The 24,428-nt window shown below is 46.9% G+C and overlaps 1 protein-coding gene across 39 annotated transcripts; it reads left to right on the top strand.

The window, feature by feature from the left end:
• Positions 1 to 1,392: 1,392 nt before the first annotated feature.
• LOC142907054 (uncharacterized) lies at positions 1,393 to 22,530 on the top strand. 39 transcript variants are annotated; one of them, XR_012930697.1, is made up of 11 exons: positions 1,393 to 1,873; positions 7,430 to 7,532; positions 8,242 to 8,399; positions 13,247 to 13,375; positions 15,903 to 15,979; positions 16,243 to 16,295; positions 16,953 to 17,026; positions 17,558 to 17,662; positions 17,902 to 18,506; positions 19,392 to 19,549; positions 21,384 to 22,530. XR_012930697.1 is itself a non-coding variant. In XM_076055982.1 (7 exons), exons 4-7 carry the CDS (start codon positions 13,308 to 13,310, stop codon positions 21,563 to 21,565), a joined length of 444 nt encoding a protein of 147 aa, XP_075912097.1. In that variant the 5' UTR covers positions 1,552 to 1,873; positions 7,430 to 7,532; positions 8,242 to 8,399; positions 13,247 to 13,307; the 3' UTR covers positions 21,566 to 22,530. The 39 variants fall into 39 exon arrangements, 9 of the variants coding, with proteins under 9 accessions (XP_075912091.1, XP_075912095.1, XP_075912096.1 ...); XR_012930699.1 differs by lacking the exon at positions 16,243 to 16,295 and having other exon boundaries at positions 1,395 to 1,873; XR_012930698.1 differs by lacking the exon at positions 15,903 to 15,979 and having other exon boundaries at positions 1,396 to 1,873.
• Positions 22,531 to 24,428: the final 1,898 nt, after the last annotated feature.

The following is a 24,428-nucleotide window of genomic DNA, read 5'->3' as shown; positions in this document are numbered from 1 at the left end:
GGATCCAAGATAATGGATGGAGTGATGATGCAGTGGTTCATGCACTGCGCCATCTGAGTTTGATTCCTGGCCATGGCTGACATCGGTGACATCTGAACAGATCCTGTACCCCCCCCCCCAACCCATACCGAGCAGCATGGTCAAGTATGGTCGAACAACAAAAATGTCCGACACGGTGTGTGGAGGCCCTTGTACAGCAGTGGACTCGCAAATGAGCTGTAAGGTTTGCTTTTGTAAATGAAAGTGTGTTTTGGCATAAACTGAAAAATCTGAGTCTTGCTGCTCCAAACGAGCATGGGGTGCAATGCCATTCTGTATGCATCTCAGCAAGGTGGTCAATATTCCACATTCCTTTGGGAGGGGGAAACTCGATGTAACCACCACTTCTGCCCCGCCCACTCTCGTCCTAGGCTCTGTGTTCGATGTGTTCAATACTCACGTGGGTCTCATTCCTTTGACATTTGATGGTGCTGTTTGTTGCTGGACGCTTGGCGTCTTTGGGACTCTGCACAGATCAACTTGAATATTTTGATTGTGTGGAATAACCTCCAATATTTGCAATTAATGAATTACACTAATATTCGATTCTGAAGATTGCAATTTAACCGCACTGTATAGCAGCACTTTCAAAACAATTTTGCAATATGACCCTATTTGAATACAAAATTCCTATTAAACTGACAATAACCATAATTTAAAAACATTTCAAGTGACAGGATATTCTGCACGTTAATTTTGTGTCGGTATTATAGAACAACAAATATTCTTATTTTTTTATAAAGAAATGAAGCAATAATTTGGACTCACCAGGTCGAGTGTCGAGACGCGTGTTGCTTGAGGCATGCGACACAGCTTCTCAAAATCTTGCGGTGTGGCTGACATTGCACATCCCACCTTCAGCGGTCACATCCAAAGTCAGTGCGCTCACTCACGTGTACACTACATGCTTGCAAAGGGCACCATCGGTTTCGAGGCACGCGTTAAGATGTCGGGGTTTGCGGATTCTCTCTTTTCCGTGAGAAAAAAACAACTAATCACGTGACATTTCAACGAGTTGTTTCGTTTCAGCCGCGGTCACATCCATTGTTTTAGGCTGGGCATTGAAATGGGTTTCGTGCCTAGTGACACCTTTTCACGTCGAAATCAGGGAAATTGCTTGCGAAGTGTGCGTCCAGGCAGCTGAGGTGGTGAGTCTTCGCCCAAGTGGAAAGACACTTTGGAAATTGAGTGGAGCCGGCAGTTCAACTTCAACAAACTCATCTTGCACACACCATCTCTCACGGATGCTGTGATTTGATCGCTCATTTGTATATTTGTGGTTTCATTGCAATATTTGCATTCACGTCGTTTCGTTTCCCAACCACAGGCGCGTCTCGCTTAACGAGCGTTCTCCTTCACGAGAGTCTGCTATAACGCTCAATTTGTTCGCAACACGAGAACATGTTCCCGAAACAAGCGGAGGCCGATCAACCAAACGCGTCCCATGTTGGCAAGGGCCGCTACGCTACAACAATGGGATCGTATTACCACGTGCCCTGCGCCCAGCCGTCAGATTCTCACTCTCCTGTGCTGCGCGTGCTGCCTGAGCACGTGACCCAGGTGGGGGCCACGTGGTGTTGGTGGCGGCACTGTCATGGCGGCGCGTGGGGAGCTACTCGCGACTCCCGCTCACGGCCAACACGGGTGACGATTGTACGAGGTGGTCCTGGGACACTCCGAGGTCGACTCGGCATCAAATGAGTACGGTGTGTAAACATCGCCACCGGGGAGACAAAGGCGGCCGGGCGTGGTGTGAGCCACCCCACCCACACCCGAGGATCGGCGAGCGGGGCCGCCATCGCAAATTGCCAGCCCTCGCAAACAACAGCGGTCGGTAAGTAAGCTCTTGACTATGCATATATTATTGTTGTGTTACATATAGATTTTATATATCAGGTATGTAGCCTTCTCTTTGTGCCCGGCGCTTAAGGGCTGCAGTTTTTGATAGCGGCAAGTTTGAGTAACTCACGTGTACAGTATTTTGGCGGGACAAATGCTACTGTACTAACATTCGTGGAAATATCACAGAATCGTTTTGCGCGTTACCCCCTCCCCCCACCTAGAGGTTCACTCAATGTTTATTTTACTTTCTATCGAAAACAAGTGTTAAGATAAGCGTTTAAAAGTCAAACTTAACCAAGTCGTCAATTTAAGTGTCTTTTGTACATTTATGTTCGTAGGTTTGAATATATTCTGTCTAGATTCGTTGATAAAGAATGCAACCTTCTCTGGCTACTATTAGCCCTCTTGTAGAATTGTGTTTCAACCGATTACCCTCGCTTGCCTGACCCGTCACGGCTCTGAGAAATAAATGTATGACTAATGGACATCAATGTTAACCAGTTGTCCATTTTGTGAGGTATCCCTAACTAGCCAGTAACTTGTAAGCGGATAAAAAAATCAACGGCGTAATTTGTTCGCGCTCGCTGGTTACTTTTGGAAACAACATTGTTGATAATTAATTTAGAAAGGTCTTTTATACCGATCTAGGTCACGATATGGACTTCGATGTTAGCGTGGCAGATTCATACGTGATTATTCACCAGTGACTCATGTTTGCTATAATTTCACACATTTATAAATCACCTCACGTACCCCCCCCGGTTGCGAGCCACTGGCCTAGAGAAGCCATTAGTGACAGACATTACCATCACATCGACAGTGAGGATGGCTTTATGAGACCCAAGGCGACATGGAATGCACAAAAGACGTTTGAACTGCCAATGTGTTCTTTGCGCAGCATTGACCTGCAAGGCTGTGAGCCTGAAATCGGTGAAATAATGCAAAACGATCCCACCCAGTTGTCGCGTCATTGAAAATGACCCTGAAGAAGAATGCAGTCGTGTATTTTGACGGTACACTATATGAAATGCACAATCGATGATTCATCTAGATGAAGGGTGAGCAGTCAGATTCATTCCCTCACCCATGTTAACAATGTTGGTCTACCGCACCGACTGTTTGCTCTCATGTACACAGCGCACAGCGAATGACTTGGTGTTTCTACTTTGGCAGTGGTACACAAGCACAACAACAAATACATGGACGCATTCGTCAATAACACTGGCTTCTTCCAGGATAAAATATGGACAGTAAACCCTCTCAAACCACAAGGGTTATGTTCTTGAAAACGCGCGCGAATGTAGAAACCTTGTTGACCAGGAAAAATGGGGTTACGTTCCTGGCACGAGTGAACAAAGGGGGGAATAGTAAATGTTTAATACCACTGACTACAATAAATAATAAAATATGAATGACAATTCGTTTTTATTACCTTTCATGATGATTTGATGACAATGGAGATGGTGAGGAATTCAGGTGGACGACTCATCGGGAGATGCAGGCGTTTGATAACAACAACGCACAGTTATCATTTTAGCACTCGAGAGCACGTCTGTGATAGGCCGACATTTTGGCGTGGACTGTGAGATCCATCAAGAATGAGGCGAATGCAATCGGGGAAAGTGTTGCGGCTATCGCCACCCAGTGCTGTGTTCTCTTATCAATAACTTATCACATTTTTACTGTGAACAAGATTTCTACATATTCTTGGTTCTTTCGGTAAAGTCACGTTGAAGGGAAACAATAAAATATATATAAAACAATACAATTCTCGCGACGTTTCGACTGCAACACAAGGCTGTAACCCTCGTGAATAGAGAAGGTTTACTATATTGGCATAGTCACTCTGGTTTGTTAGTGCGTCGTCAACCGCGAGCCGGTGGGGAGTGTCAGGGAAAGCTGTCCCAGGTAGTCCAGGAAGCCGGTAACATGACTTCTATGATTTCATGGGTGCCACACATTTCTATTTACAGCGATGTTCAATGTACTGCTGGATCACGGCTTTTCTACTAGAGCTCCTTCTACTGGAGGCCCCTTCCACCAACAGTGACGTGAGCAAGCAATTCCAGGGTTGCACCTTTACATTTTTAAAATTAATGTATTTATTTGGTAAGAGCGTGTGTGTGTGTGCGAGTGAGTATCAGAGCATGTGGATTCTGTATGTTCGCCCGCTATTCCGCAGTGTGAGTATGCAAGAGGTTGAGTGAGTGAATATAAGAGTGAGTATAAGAGAGCGTGTGGAGTTTGTATGTTCTCCCCCATTAACATTGCATTTTACTGTATCAACATTGATAAATGGTAACATTTTACAATACAGTAGCCTCTTGATTATCCGTGCTAATGCCGAGGAGGACAGCCGTGGCTAATTTAAAAATTGCGGACCATCCAAAAATATCCATTTTACGTGGATCTCTTTGCCAAAAAACACTAATATAGATATACATTATGTTTAAGTTAAGGAAATTGAGTTTGTTAATGAACAACATTTTTTATAATCTTAGCTCTTTCGGTAAAGTCACGTTGAAGGGAAACAATTAAAATAATAAAATATATATAAAACAATAAAAATTCTCACGAGTGAACATAGGGGGGAATAGTGAGAATTTTTAAAAGTGACTTTACCGAAAGAGCTAAGAATATGAATTACTGCAGTCACGAAAGCTTTAAATACATTTTTTTACATTTTTTTAGTAAAGAATGTATTGATCTTGTTTTTTGTTACAAAAGTATTTGATTTAGAACGAATGCTAACGATCGACCGAACGATGCACATGCTCAGGGATAACTTTCCTGCTCCCGCGCAGAAGACTCGGCCCACTAAGTGGACAGAAGCAGAGCCACGCCAATCAATATCAAACTCCGCCCACTGTTGTAAAGATATGCAACTACTGTACCGTAGGGGCGATCACATGGATTTCAGATTAACCGGAGCACGTGACTTGTAATAAACACTTCCATGAATAAGTGTATCACTGTTTTTAGAATATTAATTTGGGATTAAGGGAAACATCCATGAGTTTTTAATTTGTGTCAATATCAGGTGCGTGGTTAATCCTTAAATCGGATAAATCGCAAGCGGATAATTGAGTCAACTTTATTATGAACTAAATCGACATTAACAACATTGCATTCTTCTATATCAACATTGACAACCTTTATAACATTCTTAACATTGTTTAGAACAATAAACTATGATAAAATGAACAACATTGCATTCTACTTGATAAACAACGATAATATTTCGAAGATGGTAACATTATTCATGACTATAATAAACTGTTATAACAATTTCTGTGCTCCCCTCTGTCACGCGCGCTCCTTTATGGCGTGCCTTCCTCTACTACTGCTGCCACTAAACACTGAGGGGTTAGCATCTACATCATTAGACCTCCTTTGCCAGTACCAAAATATAATAATAGGGTTTTTCCCCTTTTTTCTGGCAACGAAACTGAAACCTTTTTACAAGGATTCATGTCTGCATTAACCACAATACTTGCAGTCAAAATGCAAACAGGAAAACATACTATGATAATATATGCATTGTCCTTGAAACTGATTGGTCCACACCAAGGGACGGCTTTCTTTCGAGCCTCGACCCAATTGGTGCTCGACCAGACATAAATCCTTGTAAAAAGGTTTCAGTTTCGTTGCCAGAAAAAAGGGGAAAAACCCTATTACACTGAGGGGTTGTTTTCATGGAGGTGGACACCACCTGCATTATGAACACGGCGAGTCCACCTCATCGGAAGCCAAGTTCGCATTTCTTCCTGAGAAGTGGAGCTGCTTTGGCTGCATCTGCTGCTGCTATAGCAGACGGACAGAGAATACTACATCCGTGCAGGCCGCCCCGTCTGAAACCACACTCGGGCACTGCAAGCCTTCGGTGTGTTTGGCGAGAGGGCGATGTTGAACATTTTTTTGCTAGGACCTTTCCCGGCACGCTGAGTAGGAAGATGCTCCGGTAGTACGATCCCCCTTATAGAAGGGGACCACTAAGGTATCCTTCCAATCCTGCAGCACGCGTCCTCTGTGGTCCAGAAAGTTGTGATTATATCATCGGGCAATCTGCAGACAAACGCTACCTGGGAAAAGTGCTGTTCGAGAGCACCTGTGAAGGTCGACACATCACACGTGAGGGTGGGTGGCCAACACCACACCTGACTTAGTCTCCCCAGTGCTGATGTTTTACACACAGCACCAGGTACATGTCGTCCCCGGGTTACGAAAGGGTTAGGTTCCTGAGAACGATCCGTAACCCGAATTTTCCATATGTCAGTAACTGAACAATTTTTCCCTGAAATAAAGCTAAAATCCAATAGCCAGAAATAGTTGTGCCTCCCCTACCTGAATACTAGTTCGTTTTCCCTCAGGACTGTATTGTGCTGTTTTCTATTGCTACCTATATTCTATTGCTGTACATACTCTGCACTTCATATTCGTTTTTAATTTAATCGAATAACACTACCCATAATTAAACTAATGGAACATATTCTGGATCCAATTGTTTCTGAATACCACGAAACATTTTAATAAAAATCGTTAACAGAAAGCAGTCACTTCCGAATGTTTGTTTACCGTGCATTAGGCTAGGCCTAGACTTTACATACACACGAACACACATGCACGCACATTAAATACAGTAAAAACCTAACAATAGAAACATGGGGGAAAAGATAATTCGAAGCATAGGAAACAAACAATAATGTAATGGTATACAAAAATTACATTGCCCATAATCGTGGTGGGGCTTGGTGAAGGAGGCGTTTTGGTGGAGTGAGGTGTAAGGCGGCGTGCCTTATGCGTCCCTCCGCGGTATTCATCCGCAACCTCACCGCGCTGCACTATTTGCGCTTGCTTAACTTATGCGAACATTTCTTCTGCATCTTAAATTTTTCATGCATTTATCAGAGCATTTTCATAAAACAATAGAATTCTCACTAAAAGAACCAAGAATATGAATCCCTGCAGTCACGAAAGCTTTAAATCAAAATTCATTTTCATAAAGTCGGGTCTTCCGTAACCCAGGAACTGCCTGTACTCATTTAAGGCTGATTTAGGGGAGGCTCAGAACAGGTTTGTATATTTGTCACTGATAATGGTCATGAGCAGGAATAGAACTCGGTTCGCTGGGTTCACGCCACTACGCTACTGCTCCCCACTCGCAAACACTTGTACATTATCACACACTCAGACACGCTCCCAAACACATATATACTCGCTCACACTCTACACTCTGCAAAAAAGGGAGACACCATACAGCAGGGGTCGGGAACCTTTTTGGCTGAGAGAGCCATGAAAGCCACATATTTTAAAATAAATTTCCGTGAGAGCCATATAATATTTTTTAACACTGAATACAACTAAAGAAATGTCAGCTAAGATTTATTTGCGAGCCAGATGCAGTCATCAAAAGAGCCACATCTGGCTCGCGAGCCATAGGTTGCCGACCCCTGCCATACAGACTCAGCACGTGGTTTCAACTCGGCACTTGCCCCAACGTAGCATTGAGGCTATGGGGGAATCTTCGTGTTTGTTGTTGTTGTTTCAGGACCAGGACCCCCCGGTGGTGGAGAGTCGATCTGCACGATCGTCGCCGGCGCGTGGAGCCACCGGCTCACCGGCTACTCCCAGAACGCGTGCGGGAAGGGCAGGTGGTGCACAGCGACACGTGATACGTGTGCAGTGGATTCCTAAATATCAGCCTCTTGTCTCCACTTACACATGGCAGGTTTTCTCCCGGGGTCTCCGGTTTCCTCCCACATGATGCTAATCTGTGACGAGTAATGGAATTTGTCGTCAAACATCCAAATGTGGCGGCACCCGCCTCAAGGTGTCTTAGTTCAATCGCCGGCATTGCTGTTACGATGGGATGCAGCCGTGGAGACAGGCGTCCTCATCATATGTTGTTGTCTCGCTACTCGTGAAGCCGTCGCACCCCGATTGTCCCCGCCCACCAACACCGCCTTCCCCACAGTTCCTGCACGAGCTCCCAACACGTGGAGCAAGACGTTGCTCATCGTGCTGAACCACGCCTCGCGGCACGACCCAGAAAGACACCTGTGAACCAGACACGATTCTTAAGTGTCCCAGAGTTGATTTTATGTCACCAGGTGAGGACTCGAGAGAGGAGCTTGGAAGCTTTTGCAAGGGTGAAATAGAGCAAGAACAACCGTATCCCGTGAGGAATCAAGAATATTCCATGAACTCCCTGTGGTGGGAGTCTGCTTGGGCAGATCCTGATCCTGTTCCTCCCTCCTGTGCTCCCCCTCTGCACGTCGATCCGCTGCCACGTCGTCCACCCAGCAGCGAATCAATCGGCGAGAATCTGCTTCTCTCTGTGTCTGCCCCCCACCCCCACAGCGCAGCTGGGGTCTGCACCCAGCTGTGGCGCGGCGAGTGTGGTGGGAACTCAACACCAGCGGCGCCACTCGCCTACCTGAAACTGCGCGCAGGTCCTGGCGCCCCCCGGGGCAGCTGGCATGGCTACAATGCAACGCGAACTCGCAGGGAAGAAACAGGTGAGTTTGTGGAGGGGAGTAGAGTAAGATGGAAGGGGAGTGTGTGGAGGAGAGTACATTGAGATGAGGGGAGAGACTGGTGAGTGTAGAGTGGAGTAGAGTGGGATGAGAGGGGAGAGGCAGTTGAGTGTGTGGAGGAGAGTAGAGTGAGATGAGAGGAGACAGGTGATTTTTTTGAGGGGAGTAGAGAGGAATGAGAGGGGTGAGACAGGTGAGTGTGTGGAGCCAAGTCGAGGGAGGTGAAAAGGGAGAGGCAGGGGAGTGTGTGGAGGGGCACTGAGATGAGAGGTAAGATACAATTGTGTGGAGAGGAGTCGAGTGGGACGAGAGTGGGTGACAAGTGAGTGTTTGGAGAGGAGTAGCGTAAGATAGAAGGGGAGAGGCAGGGAAGTTTGTGGAGGTGGAGTACAGTGGATGAGAGGGGACAGAGGAAGCAGAGTGTGTGGAGGGGCATAGAGGGGGATTTGAGAGGAGCGACAGTGAATGTAGAGGAGAGAATATTGAGATGAGGGGAGAGACTGGTGAGTGTGGAGCAGAGTAGAGTGAGATGAGAAGGGAGAGACAGGTGAGTTTGTGGAGGGGAGTAGAGTTAGAAGAGAGGGGAGAGATTTGAAGCTTTCGTGACTGCAAGGATCCATACTCTTTGGTTCTACTCGGTAAAGTCACGTAGGTAAAAAATAAAACAACAAAAATCACGACGTTTCGGCCACAACACAAGCGGCCTTCATCAGGTGAAGGGACCAGACTGTCTCGAAGACGGCGCTGGAGTGAACACAGCCAAGCTCAGACTACGACCTTTAAGCTGTGTGAGAGGGATTAAGGTGCCTTGACAAAGGAATTAGCGTAAAAAAATAGCATTTGATTGGCGGACTTAGCATGATGAAAGGTGTAGCACAGTTATCGGCACCGGCAGTGCAACTGCCTGTGCTGCGAAAGTTTGGGGTACCACTACTTGAAAAAATATACTGTACCAATGAAAATTAGTTTCATGTTTGGTTCGATTTAGAACATCTTTCCAATGGTTGCTTAATTTGAAACCATCTTCTCGGTTGAAATTGTGTCTGTGTTTGTAGATCTGAATTGCCTCGTGAACAAATCTCTGATAAAAACCTGATTTGAAACACGGCAGAACGAATTCTTCTGCCTTGGCTGATCACTGTTACAACGCTGTGGGTGATCACGATATAATTTTCTCCGATACCAAGGTTCTTTGCAAACCCACAGGTTTTTATCACGAGGCAATTCAGATCTACAAACACAGACACAATTTCAACCGAGAAGATGGTTTCAAATTAAGCAACCATTGGAAAGATGTTCTAAATCGAACCAAACATTAAACTAATTTTCATTGGTACAGTATATTTTTTCAAGTAGTGGTACCTCAAACTTTCACAGCACAGGCAGTTGCACTGCCGGTGCCGATCACTGAGCTGCACCTTTCATCATGCTAAGTCCGCCAATCAAATGCTAATTTTTTACACTAATTCCTTTGTCAAGGCACCTTAATCCCTCTCACACAGCTTAAAGGTGCACTGCCGTGTGCTACACCTTTCATCATGCTAAGTCCGCCAATCAAATGCTAATTTTTTATGGTTATTCCTTTGTCAAGGCACCTCAATCCCTCTCACACAGCCTAAAGGTCGTAGTCTGAGCTTGGCTCTGTTTCACTCCAGCGCAGTCTTCGAGACAGTCTGGTCCTTTCACCTGATGAATGCCGCTTGTGTTGTGGCCGAAACGTCGTGATTTTTGTTGTTTTATTTTTTACCTAGGTGACTTTACCGAATAGAACCCAAGAGTAGAGGGGAGAGAGGCAGGATAGTGTGTGGAGAGGAGTAGAGAGAGATGTGCGGGGAGAGACAGGTGACTTTGTGGAGGGGAGTAGATTGGGATGAGAGGGGGAGACAGGTGAGTGTGGAGTGGAGTAGAATGAGGTGAAAGGGGAGAGGCAGGGGAGTTCGTGAGGGCAGTACAGTGGGATGAGAGGTTAGTGATTGTGAGTGTGTGGAGGGGAGTACATTGAGATGAGGGGAGAGACAGGTGAGTGTGGAGCAGATTTGAGTGGGATCAGAGAGAGAGACAAGTGAGTGTGTGGATGGAAGTAGAGTGAGGTGAAAGGGTAGAGGCAGGGGAGTGTGTGGAGGGGACTGCAGTGGTATGAGAGGGAAGTGACAGTGTGGGGTTAGGAGTAGCATGAGATGAGAGGAGAGAGACAGCTGAGTGTGGCCTCGAGTGAGATGAGAGGAGAGAGAGACCGCTGAGTGTGGCCTAGAGTGAGATGAGAGGAGAGAGACAGCTGAGTGTGGCCTAGAGTGAGATGAGGGGAGAGAGATGGATTAGTGTGTGGAGGGGAGTAGAGTGAGATGAAAGGGGAGAGCCTAGTGAGTGTGGGGAGGGGAGCACAGTGGATGAGAGAGTACAGAGGAAGCGGAGTTTGTGGAGCGGCGTAGAGGGGGATTCAGGAGGAGCGACAGTGAGTGTGTGGCGGGGAGTACATGGAAATGAGGGGAGAGACTGGTGAGTGTGGAGTGTAGTATAGTTAAGACGATAAGGGAGAGACAGGTGAGTTTGTGGAGGGGAGTAGAGTTAGAAGAGAGGGGAGAGAGTCAGGAGAGTGTGTGGAGGGTTTCGAGTGCGATGAGCGGGGAGAGATGGATGAGTGTATTGAGGTGAGCAGAGTGGGATGAGAGGGGTGAGACAGGTGAGTGTGTGGAGGGGACTACAGTGGTATGAGAGGGGAGTGACAGTGAGTGGGGAGAGGAGTAGAATGAGATGAAAGGAGAGAGACAGGTGATTGTGGCCTAGAGTGAGATGAGGGGGGAGTGATTGTGTGTGTGGGGAGGGGAGTACAATGGGATGAGAGTGGACGATAGTTGTGTATGTGGAGTTGAGTAGAGTGAGATGAGAGGGGACAGGCAGCAGAGTATGTGGAGGGAGTAGAGTCGGATTAGAGGGGAGCGACAGTGAGTGTGTGGAGGGGCGTAGAGAGATGAAAGGGGAGAGACAGGTTAGTGTGGAGGGGAGTTGAGTAGGGTGAGTGGGGAGAGACGGATGAGTTTGTGGAGGGAAGTAGATTGAGGAGAGAAACAGGTGAGTGTGTGGACTAGAGTGATATGAGAGGGGAGAGGTAGGTGAGTGGACGAGAGTGTTGAGCAATTGAGCAATCATTGGTAGGATGTTATTAACCGAGTTAAACTTTAGCTGCCTTATAGTTTATATTCATATCTCCGGTCTTTTACTCCCAGCCTTACACACTACCATCACTATGAAATTTGACGTGCAATGTTTCAGTCGTGCAAATTTGTCGCCCATCCCACTCTCCCCCCCCCCCCCCATCTGTGGTACATGAGTACCATGCCCAGGAACTTCTCTAATCTCCATCCCCCAACACCCCCCCCCACCCTGCATCCATCCTCCCTGGCTCCTCCCCCCTTCTTACCCGATATAATCTCTTGTCACAAACAGCTCTCTCGACTCACCACAGTAATTTTGCTGTGACTGTTGCCACCTGATGACGGAAGCTTGTGTTGCCTCCGAAACGTCGTGATTTGATTTAGTTTTCATTTTTTACCTACGTGACTTTACCGAAAGAACCAAAGAGTATGGATCCTTGCAGTCAAAACAAACTTCAAATCTAGAATGGGAGACAAGTCACTTTGTGGAGGGGAGTAAAGTGAGATGAGAGAAGAGAGACAGGTGAGTGTGTGGAGGGGGGTAGAGTGAGATGAGAGGGTACAGGCAGGAGAGTGGTGCTGAAGGTCACATGTCAGACTTTTGTGCCATGGGGCTGACTGGTGGTGCCAGGCTATGTGCAGGATATCACGGGACACACCCAGGTGTCAGGGGGTTGACTTATGGTGCCAGACCAGGTGCAGGATGTAACTGGTAGATCCTTGTGCCATGGGGTTTATAGATTATGCGAGGCTATGTGCAGGAGGTCACGCTACAGACCCAGGTGTCAAGGTGTTAACTGGTGGTGCCAGACTAAGTACCGGATGTCACAGGACAACCCCAGGTGCCAAGGGGTTGTTGAAAATGCCAGGCTATGTGCTGCAGAAGATCACAGGATAGACCCAGGTACTTTGGGTTGTCTGATTGTGACATGCTTGGTGTAGGAGGTCATTGGACAGACACAGGTGCCAAGGGGTTTACTGATGATGCCAGGCAAGGTGCAGAAGGTCATTCTGCAGGCCCAGGTGGCAAGGGTTTGAGTGATGGTGCCAGGCTAGGTGTAGGAGGTTTCGTGACAGACCTAGGTGTTATGGGTTAACTGATGTTACCAGGCAATGTGCAGCAGGTCATATGACAGACCCAGGTGCCAAGGGGTTTAATGATTGTGCCAGGCTAGGTGCAGGAGGTCACGGGGGAAACCCAGGTGCCATGAGGTTTACTGATGGTGCCAGGCTAGGTGCAGAAGGTCACGGGGGAAGCCCAGGTGCCATGAGGTTTACTGATGGTGCCAGGCTAGGTGCAGAAGGTCACGGGGGAAACCCAGGTGCCATGAAGTTGACTGATGGTGCCATGCTAGGTGCAGAAGGTCACGGGGGAAACCCAGGTGCCATGAGGTTTACTGATGGTGCCAGGCTAAGTAGAGGAGTCATTGTATCTCCAGAATAGTCTATTGTTCTCTACGTAAGTCATTGGTGATTGAGCTGAGACCATCAACTCACTGAAATGGAGAATCAGGTTTAATCACAACTCATTGGGAGTCTGTGTCTCTATGTGCACCTATGGGTGTCTTGTGCGACACACTGGGTCTCGATGTAAATCATTGGTGGCTGTGCTGAAACCATAAAATCAATACAACTCGAGGATCCATTTTAGTGACAACTCGGTCTATGTATGTGTAGGGTGTAGGTGGATTCCCGCTCACGGCCACCATCGGTGACAACTATCTTTGCCAGCCACACGATGGAGCTACGCGTGGGGGTTGACGACCTGCAGTGGCAGCCACAGCCTCGTGCCCGACCCACGCAACGGTGAGAGGGACGCTGCCTCGCTCGCGACTCACGCGCTTGCTCACTCACCTTGGTCTGTCTCACTGTCACACTCACCTCTCTAGGGTTCCCTCTAGTTGAGGCCCTGCAGCCAGCAGTGGTTTCAGTCATACAGTTCAGGATTGTATCTCATCCTCCCTTAAACAATGTCTAATGCACTCTGCTTCCTGGTGTAGTGTTTAGTGAGTGCTGTGCGAGGGTTAATTGAGTTTTGTTTTTTGTGCCCACTATGCCATTATATTCGATGAAGCACATGAATGGACACTACACCAATATTCATTACTCTTGGGTTGCTGAGAAAGTTAGAACAATTTATCTTATTTATATAGGAACGTTTTAACCTCGGTGTAATGAGCTAATATTGACAGTAATTGTAATGGAACAGCTGTACTCCCTCTACAGAATAAATCGTCAATGTACTGTATATGTAAATGTACATTGTCAACATCAGCCCTGGTATCTGCACTGCTGAATGAACAGATCCCCATGCCATCGGCATCCCTCATTGCCCTGCGCGGTGCCACAATCCATTGCGCTATTGAACTGATCTCATCGCTCTGTCTTGCCCTTGTTTTCTTCTTTGGCTGCAATTCCGGCACCGGTTTTGTCCATCGGCTATCATCCCATCGAGTGGTGTCCAGCCTAAGCCCCTCCTTGCTTTTCTTAACAGTTTGATTAGCGTGGTTGGCTTTATACTGTACGAAAGAAGTTGTACATACATATGTAGTGTTTATAATGATGAATACACTTCTTGAGGCACACTCTTTATTGTCTTTCTTCTCTTACACAGTCCTTAACACACAAAGGGGTATACAGTCCCATCACCTAAGAAGTTACAGCCTCCGGACTTAGCGTGACCTACCCACAGGTCTCTTGCTAACCTAAGGAGGCACAGCCTCCAGACTTAGCGTGACCTACCCACAGGTCTCTTCCTAACCTAAGGAGGTACAGCCTCCAGACTTAGCGAGACCTACACACAGGTCTCTTGCAAACCTAAGGAGGTACAGCTTCCTGTCTTGGCGGGACTTACTCTCGAGTCTACTGCTATCCTAGAGTCCTCCGGCTGGGACCTAGGGGAGGCTATCTGACCCACCGCTGGCCCGGTGGGTCTTGACCACTGGATACGCCGAGCCTTAGCCCTCAGAAGGGCTGGAAGGCTGGGTCCAGGGTCCTGGCTATCTTCAGCCCGGGCTTCGGTCTTCGTGTAGGGAGAGAACTCCCCGCGCTTCGCGCGCTCACCCTTCTTATAGCAGCTTGTGGCCAGGTGTAACCAATCCTACATTCCCACGTGGAACTGTCTGATTGGTTGTTACCAAACTGTGGCTACGATCCAGTTCACCTCGTCTGACCCCAACCGTTATTCACACAGAGGTAGCGCTGCACTGCCCCTTTGATACCTAGTGGCAATGCAGGTTACCGAACAGTGAGTAGTTAGCACCTCTACATCTACAATAAGATTTCTCTGATTGTGTTTGTTCCCTGAATCACATGTTCCCCTATCTGTCTTTCACTGCAATCCCAAGAATGCAACTCTGTTCTTTGCATACGTTTCAGCTTAGTGTCATTGTTTTCTGATCATTTTCACAGTGGGTAATGTGTACCGATTGGAAACCACCTTTATTGTTCAGGCACTTTGTCATGCTGCTTTTGATGATCAAATCGATATTCCAAAAGCACTATCTCCTGCCCTAATTGTCTTTATTTCATACTTTTATTCACAATTCACCTTAAATTTCCACACCTCCGATTAGCACAGTTGACTTTGAATGGTGCAAAAGAAGTTTCAACATACATACTTACACATGGTATTCTTTTTCTTGGCAAATCAAGAAGAAGAGAGAAGAGCTGAGGATTATTACATCTGCTACTTTTGATATAGAGGTTTGAGTTGATTGTGTGGTTGATGCTAGCGTGGCTTTAAAATGCAAGTATCGATGCCGTGCTATTGCATGTGATGAGCAGGCGGTGTTGGTTCTCAGTGCTACGGTTATACTGACCCATGCTGCTTTGTTCCCATTATTGTAGGTCAACTCTGAGTAAAAGTAGTCGGTGGCTTCTGATGTATCAACAGGAGCGTTAATTTTGTTAGTTACCAAATACCTGTGGAATTTACGTAACGTCTTATTCTGTGGATTTCATTTAGTTGGCATGTTTATTTTAATGTCTAAATAAAACAGATGATGGGTTGACTAAAATGTTGCAGGTTATTGTAGACGAATACTAAACGAGTGAAATGCTGACGAAATCAACACTGATGATCACCAACCTCAGAAACACAAAGGCCTCGCCACTGCTTGGTGCACCAGCCACTGCACGGTCTCTCGAGTGGAGGCCCTTCTGCCAGCAGTGACACGAGCAAATAATTGTAGAACTACTTTTAATCCAGAAATTCCAAAGCTCTTCAACCACAAGTACACGAGCACCGTCCTAACCGTGGAGGGATGCAACCATCTCTCCGAGATGTTCTACAAGTACAGATGACTTCCCGACGATGTCTGCTTCTGCCCAGGCTAGGGGCACTTTGAGACCATGTGGAGTGACAGACTCACGGGCTGAACTCGTGCGAGTCCGATCCAAGTGTCACAGGTAAACATACCGGGTTGACCGGTAGTTGCGGTTACCTGGGTTCCCAACTATGTCAATGCAGTGGTTTGTAAGCGTTCATCGTAATTTTAATCGCAATTCACCTTCAAGTAGCACACTTTCCTATAGTATGGTTGCCTAGATCAGTCTCTGAGTGCGGAGGAGTGCAACATTCCTTCCCATACAGATGGAACAGGTGGCGTCAAGATTTGTGCTGTGCTGCATTCTAACAAACATTTGTGTGATGCCAACTCTTGCCTCCACAGTACTGGATCACAGGCTTGCGCCACCTCTGCCTGGCTGAAGTGCAAAACCAAATGTAATGTTACATGTTGCATGACAACTCTTATCTCATTGCTCCTGTCCATCTCTTGTCGTCGTCATAACCGAGGGTTGATGCCCAAGAACGATGCTCTTCATCTTTCGTGATCTTCAGGCTCTTCTCATGGAGAGTCCCGTCTAACTGTTCACATTTTTCCACCAACTGATCAGTTCCTCCCTCTTCCCCTTCTCCTTTCCATTTTTATTTGCAGCGTTATCTTCATCAAATCCCCAGCTGACCCAGGATATTTCCCACATTGCCAAATTTCTCATTATCTGCTCTTACCCGTGGACAAATACAGATAAGGCGAAAATTGAATCACAGATAATTGGATTTTGATTTGAGTCTTTCGTGACTGCAGGAATCCATACTCTTTGGTTATTTCGGTGAAGTCACGTAGGTAGAAAATTAAAAAATATATATCACGACGTTTCGATCGCAACACAAGCGGTCGTCCTCAGGCGTAAAAAATAATCCAGCAGTGGAACTGCTGCAGCAGCGCTTGTGTTGCGATCCTAACGTCGTGATATATTATTTTTTGTTTTATTTTTCTGTCTACGTGACTTTACTGAAAGAACCAAAGAATTGGATTTGAGTCACTATTCCCAATGTGTGTGTTGTGTGTCTTGTTTTCCGCTCCATCTGCGTGAGTAGGAGATGCCAACCCCGTGCATTGTGTCCGGTTTCTTCACCAATGCTGCAAAACTGCACCACAGTGAATCTTACAGGTGCAGTTTCTCCATCCTGCCTCATGTTTTAATGTGACGAAGTGGTCATGTGCCTTAAGGGTTATTGAGATTATCGCGAAGGTTAGAGAGGTTAGACTTTGATGGTATGTGTTGAGAAGAGACAAAGGAGGTGTAAGGGAAAGTTGCTATGGAGATGCTGCCGATGCAGCACCAAAGGAGTACAGCGCGACCGAGGGGGAGATGGGAGGCTGCGGTGGCACGAGACACGAGGACGGTGGATATGACGAGAAAAGAGGCACGGAATGGAAGCTCACGGAGAAAGGAAAGAGAAGCAGCTGACTACATGCAATAATGGAACGTTTGGCTTAGAATAAGAAAAGTTGGTTGTGTGGTTCAGGGCAATCAGAATGGCTATGTCCTACATGAAGTGAGCACTGCTGAGCTCCTGGATTAAGAGGGGTATCTACCTGCTGCTCTGAAAGAGTTCACAATGTCCAGGGTCAGATACACTACGCTGGGACTGTTGACACCTGAGGTTGGATCCCTGGTAATTTCTGTTTGTTTTTTCAGGGGTCTGAGTGTACGTGTGTAGAAATTGGCGTATGTGTTGCAGGAGGCTAGTGGCTACAAATCCAGCGACCTAAGTTTGATTCCGTGCCATGGCTCACATCAGTGGTGAGTGATGTCTGAACCAATTCGAGTCTCCTGTATGTAGACTCAGCTCCAAATAAGTGCATGTTTCAGCGTGTATTAACATCAGCAAAGGGAGCTAGGCTTGGAACTGGCCCCATCACCCCATTGTGCACATTGCCAGTCTTAATAGGCACATGCCAGCAGCACTTGCCTGGCAGCCTGTATAAACGATGTGACTCTTTGTGTTTTTGTTTTGTGTGTGAGTGTACGTATGTGTGCAGTGGTGGGGAGTGGTATTGTAGCGCTTAGTGAGCTGCACTACGAACCTGGTGACCCGAGTTCGGTCCCGCTCATGGCCAACACCAGTGACGATTATCCGAACCGGTCTTCGGCCTCCTCTATGTCGACTCAACCTGAAATCAGTACCTGGTGCGGTGTGTAAACATAACCACTTGGGAGACGAAGGCGGCCGGGCGTGGTGCTGGCCACCCAGCTCCAAGTATGCCAGCCGGACTTCATGGGTTCTTGCAAACACCACTTGTTCCAAAAGTTTGGTAAAGGCTATATGGAGTATCTTTGTCTTTGTATGTGTACATGCTTCTGGGTCAGTGTCTTTGTCAGAGAAACTGATCTAACAGTGCTGAGATTCTTCATGCCGTCCCCAGCTTTGACTGTCTCACTGGGTTCATCATGGCCATGTTGTAGACGTGGACAATTTCATGCAAATGTGCGTGTTATATATTTTTTGTTGATATTAATGGCAGTAGACGTCTGTTGACTAGTACTCTGATTTTACACTTTTTAGTGGAACAGGAAGGTATGAGATGACTTTCAGCTCCACATCCACACCCACCTCCGTGCTCAATGCCAAGAAGCCACTGTATTGGTAATAAACCCGCAATGTTTTTTATTTGTAAACCTGCATTTTTTTCCATATTTTCCCAATTTACCGCGACTGTGCTCTCGCCATCATGTCATGGGTCCCCAAGTATTCATTCGTGTCTTACAGAGCAATACAAGCCTTGTGTTAGATCATAGCCCACTAAATCTGATATCACAGAGCTACTTTGTACCCTTTAAATTGACCTTTCGTCCACATAGTAAATGGCAGGACTTTTCCACCCGTTCCTCATATGGGAGTAATGTTAGTCGTAATAATGTTGTGACTTCTCATAGCTGGAAATATATCCCAATAAAGTGCAGAATGACAGTAATGTGATGCATTATTTTGTGTAGTCAATGACGACCGGACTGAGACCATTAACTCACTCGATTGAGAACCCGCTTTAATCACAGGCAGCTGCCTGGATTCAAACTCAGGTACTCGGTGGTGCCAGTTCAGTGCTCTGGCCTCTAAACACCCACGTGTTAAATACATAAGCAACCTTTTTAATTAGTAACATTCTTTGAACACTTTGCCAAAACAATTGGGATTGCGGAGCTGTGGCACAGTCATGATATTGCTTTTTCTCATGCCTCTGCTGGCAGAATTTCCACGAGGATGCTCGTGTGAGAGCCCCTTTACAAAATATTTGGTCTACTCTTTCACACTGGTCATATGTTTTACTGCATGGTAGATAGGCAGGGGAATTTAAGATTACTTGACCATTTGTTTCAACTGCTGTGCCAGAGGGTCTAACGAGCAACCTCTCTGTTGCCAGGCCAGCGTGCTAGGCATTGCACCACAGCAGCCCCCTCCAGTATTTAATTCTAAACGAAGGTCACTCTCTGCGTGCTTGTGTGCACGCGCGTTTGGGTGGTGTTGAACGAGATGGTGCAGACGTCTCGCTTCTTCGTGAGGAAAGTGATGGCACTGGAGCCGGCCTGGCTCACGGGACTCGCTCCGCGCTTCTCCTGGCAGAGCGCCGTCTGGAGGCCCCGTTGTCGCCACTGCGCTCCGGTGACATTCACCGGGCCACGGTTCATTTGGTTCGTGAAATTAGTGGCGAAAACAAACGTCAACAAAGTGACTTGTTTTATTTCATGCAAAGATAATGGGAGGTCGAAAATCATCAAATGGGCGGTGACCGCCTAGCAGTCGTGCGTTTGCCGCTTATTACGAAGGTGCGTGGTTAGAATCCAGCGGCTGCTCGGATTTGATACTGCGGGTTTATTAACTGTAAACATACACTCGGTCTGCTTCAGAGTGGACATTAAAGATCCCGTGACGTCATTCGCAAGGTTAGGCCATTGTGTGGCGGCATCATGAGTCATGTTATTCTCATGAACAGTTGTGCCCGAATGATTCAATTGGGAATATACATAGCAATCGTAACCCCCTCCTGTGAGAACCTGGCAAGACCCTTCTGAAAAATAGTCACTGTGCTCAGTGACGCTTTGCTGGGTAAATCAGCATGATAACCACTGTGACATGAGCCTGTGAAGCAGTGGTTTGAAGTTGGGGTTTGGTGGGATTTGTGGAGATGGAGCCATCGTGTTTGCTGGGGGCACGCGCCTGCAGGGTGATGGGATGGTACCTGTAGGATTTGGTACAGCAAGTATGCTTGACATAGAGTACGTTGCATGTTCGTCCTGATCAATTCACCGGCCACACCCAGTGCAGCATCTTTGCATGTATTGACTGTCATTGTATATAGATGTTCAGTCACATATACAAACGTTTCACCGATCTGCCTATACCACACTCCCCAGCAAGTCGGATATGCGACGTAGTACTGAATGACTTAGCTTGAGTGTTATCCCGTGGTTTCTGTGGGCTTTCTCTGGTTAATTTCCATACGTATAATATTCAAAGGGACAGATTGCAAACAACATTGAAATGAAATGTTTTCCTTTTTAAACACAATAAGTTTGTACAAAATTAGTGAAAGTCATGTTCAAATACTGCTTGTAATGTATATATTGTAGGAAGATTACTTTTACGGAATGTTTTGTTGCACTATACCCATAACAAAACTCTACTAATAAGAAAAAATGTTGTGGTAATCCGTCGTGAAACATTACTCTATGCTCTCAATCAGCAGCCATGATGGTCACTGATCAAGGCTACTTACCACCCTGCACTGTCCTGTGATGCCAGGACCCGTCCCCTGCACACAGCCCATCTCATCGTTCCATTTCCACCATGGGCAACTTCCTGCGTAGCGAGTTTTCTCCCCACTGAATGTACATGACAACGTTGCAAGACCCATGCTGCAAATTTACATCTAAAATCCAAGCACATACACTTTCATAGGAAGTGTAACCTTCCGGCTACAGACAGGAGCAAATGTTCGGAATAGATTTAGGGGTAGGGTGGATAGTTTGGTTATGAGTATTAGTTGTAATAATTGTGCCTTGTATGTATCCAAAGTAAACCATAATGGAGGGCCAATATAGGTTTGTATTAACTTAAGGCTGATTTGACCTAGGGGAGACCTAGTATAGGTTCAGACTAATTTAAGGCTGGGTTGACCTAAAGGTGAAAGCAAGTTTCCTAAATTCACAGTGCCTGTCCACCCAGCAGTAAAATAGGCGCACTGCAACGAGTTTATCGGCAATACGCATGTGGGTACTTTCCAAGACGCCTGTCCATCTTGAAAGATAATTGATAATCCTCGAGGAGCTCTTCAGAGCTCCCCCAGTTGAGTTCCTTCCGCCGGCAGTGGTGTGAGCAATCAGCTGCATGTGGATATTTCTGAGATGAGCACTTACACTAAAACAATGTGAAGTTAAATGTACTTATTTTCACATTTCAAAAGAAAATTTGTGACCAAAGATGGAATTTTACTCATCGCCAATATTTGTTTTGTGATGTTGGCAGATTCGTATGTGGACGTCTCCGATTCCAAACAGTATTCCTCTTCTGTGAAGATGTGGACGACGGACTTGTCCCAGACCCCCATTCTCCACCGAGGACCACACGCGCTGCACACGAGCCACGTGTCGAGTGAACCCCAGCAGCGACGTCTCGATGTTCCTGCCTGCCCACTGAATGACACCTAGCAGCGCAACAACACTGGATTAGAGTTGCAGTGCACAGTAGTGCAGAGGCGGGTCTATAAACTTCGTAACGGGAGAGACGGTAGCGCCGACATTTTAAGCTGCTTAAAACACGTCTTACTGGTAAATATCAATAAAAGATTATTTAGGTCTTTTGGGAAAGCCACGTAGAAAGAAGAAATAACACTAGAAAATCAATTTTGGCGTCTCAAGGGGGATGCGATCGCCCCCATCGCCTCACCCTTGGATGGAACCCGCACTAATGGCGTGATCACAAAGGTGTACAGCAAGCGCCGGGCATCTTAAAAGTGTTGAGCAGCCAGTCTATGCAGACGTGGGCTCTCCCATGTTCTCTGGAGCAGGGCTCGGTGCAGCCGCACGTGACCCTTGCGTCATTCCGGTTCCTTCAGAGGCTTGTCCACCTGAACCACTTGACTGGAGAGATTGAGATGGGGAAGCCGGGAGCATCTGTTTTAGTAAAGGAGACGGTATCCAACACAGTCCCTTCACGTTTGTACCGTGATTGCTACTTTAAAGAAAGTCTCATGGTTTAAAAATGGAAGATGTTGCTCACGCACTATTCTCTCTGTTTTGTGTGGAAGAGGATGATGACGGCCCAAGATATCTGTTTTTGAAAGATGTTACATCCAGGTGCTCCAGCATTAACTAACATTATTTAGAACTGATTTAAGTACTTATTAGCATGGTTGGATATGTATGGTACGAAAGACGTTCCACATACGTCCAGCAACCTGCTGTGTCAGGATATTTCTTCAAATTCAGCCTAAAAAGTCAATAGTGCACACTTTCAATTGAGTATTAATTGAGAATTATGAATGTGGATTATGTGATAACCTATGGTTTGCATGTTGAAAGTTTTGTGCAACCCCGTAGTGAATTTGAGTGATTTTGAATAAGGCTAGTCCTTAAAGGCAACACAATTTTGTATAAAATTGTATTTCATCCAAGATGCTGTTTAGTGCAGTCCTAGTGGTACAGTACATGAGTTGGGGGAATCTTTACATGTCTGTGTCAACCATACTACGTATGCGGATTATCTGGCGATTGCTTCCCACTGAGAAAGAGTTGCAGATCCTACTGCTGAACCTGGAGCATGCTACTTCAGAAATAGCGCCTTGCCATTGGCCCCACAAAAACAAAGTACCTGCCTGGGTATTTTATGTCATCACATGCTCCCCTCCATTAACGCCTCATAAGTGATGGGATAGTTGTGGGGAGAGTAGAGAAGTCTCTGTACTTGAGCAGTGTGCTTATGACCAGCTTTGGTTTGGAAGCCGAGGTCTCTGAATCAGTCGAGTGACATCTTTTCATCAGCTGTGTAACGCTATGTAGAAGCTACCTGGCTTGTTATGCCCTCTATGCTTGTGAAACGTGTAGCCCTCTTAATGGAACATCTGCATAACTTTTAAACCTTCAGGCTAGCCATACGATCCATTCTGGATTTAACCAGACTGGATTGTGCGAGGAACCCACAGAACCTTGAAAGATCTGGACACTTCCATCGGTGACATGTAGCCTGCATACCTAGCTCCTGCATGCCAGCTTCTGTTTGGCCGGATAGATAGGGCTAAATGGGTGTGGCACATACTAGGGAGATGGAATACAGTGGTGCAGAAGGATGCGGAGCTGATTGGACTGCCGATTACTGGTACCAGCGGTGTCAAGATCGGCCACTGTGGAGGAGGTTCGTGAAGGACGCCGCTGGGGAGTTGGAGGCAGTCGCCCTCCAGTGACAACGAGCAGAGCGCTATACGGCTAAAACCCAGAAGGTTAGCGGTTGGGACCACGGTGCGTCTTCCAGTCAGTCATCTCAGCCCACGGCACCTGGGTATGTTCTGCACTTCGCCGTGGTTACGGTCGCCGCCACCTAGTGGTGAATGGCGGTAGTGCGTGCATCGTTTACTGGCGATGTTCATAAGCGGGCACGTGACCTTTGCGCGAGTCGATAGGCGTGGCCTTGTTCACCACGCCCCCTTACTACGTCACCCGTCGCCTAGCAACAGAATGCACAACGGCGGAAGTTGCGGCAGCTGCGGCAGCACGCAGTCGTCTCGCCGCACGGACGCGGTTTTAAGCTCTGTCGACATTCGAAACGACAGACATCCAAGTGGCGGAGCAGATGCGGGTGAGTACGTGTGAATCAGGTCACGTTGAAGGATACATCAATTACAAGTAGCTACAATCGCGCTACCACAGTGCGACTTATTACGTTGTACGAATACACTACATTCTACACCGCTTAACCACGCCGTTTGCTATACCCGGCCGTTGCTAGGGACGCCGTCGCTAAGGCTGGACCAACGGTCAAGCGACGGGCGGGCTCCGTACGTTAGTCGTGTTTGTATTTTTTATATATTTTATTATTTTGTTGTTTCCCTTCAACGTGACTTTACCGAAAAAACTAAGAATACAGTCGTGTTTGTGTCACGTCTGCTCGTGTGGTTGTTGCGCTGCAACGTTTCGTACAGCGCCCTTTGCGTCTATGGGCGTGAAGGAAGGGGACGACGTCTACCACGCCCTCTTATTACGTCGCGGCGCAGAGCGCCAAGTCTCTGGGCGTCTCTCCGCACGCACGCGGTTTGAGCCTCGAGTGGAGTCGACGGACATCGAGGGGCGGGTGAAAGTGCGGTGGCGGGTCAAGCTTCAGGCGACATCAATTTCAAGTTGGCTCAACTGCGCGCCGCCTCACGACTGCACTGTACCACAACACTACCACACGACTATTAATTAACACGCTGTACACTTCCACCACGACCGCACAACTCTAGACACCGCTTTACCACAACATTTGCTATGGCCAGCCGATGCTAGGAATGCCGGCGCTAAGGCTGTACACTCGTGTGAG

Source organism: Petromyzon marinus, chromosome 74, assembly GCF_048934315.1.
Source record: "Petromyzon marinus isolate PM22_M1 ecotype Great Lakes invasive population chromosome 74, UKy_Petmar_22M1.pri1.0, whole genome shotgun sequence".
In the NCBI taxonomy this organism is placed as follows: Eukaryota; Metazoa; Chordata; class Hyperoartia; order Petromyzontiformes; family Petromyzontidae; genus Petromyzon; species Petromyzon marinus.
The sequence above is the reverse complement of the archived record's forward strand: the minus strand, read 5'-3'. Positions and strand labels throughout refer to the sequence as shown.

Coding starts and splice junctions, on each gene's coding strand:
- LOC142907054 (XM_076055975.1), top strand. CDS start 3,828: ATGGGTGCCACACATTTCTATTTACAGCGATGTTCAATGTACTGCTGG. Junction 7,606..8,241: donor CTTGTCTCCACTTACACATG/GCAGGTTTTCTC, acceptor CCACCCCCACAG/CGCAGCTGGGGTCTGCACCC. Junction 8,400..21,383: donor AACTCGCAGGGAAGAAACAG/GTGAGTTTGTGG, acceptor TGATGTTGGCAG/ATTCGTATGTGGACGTCTCC.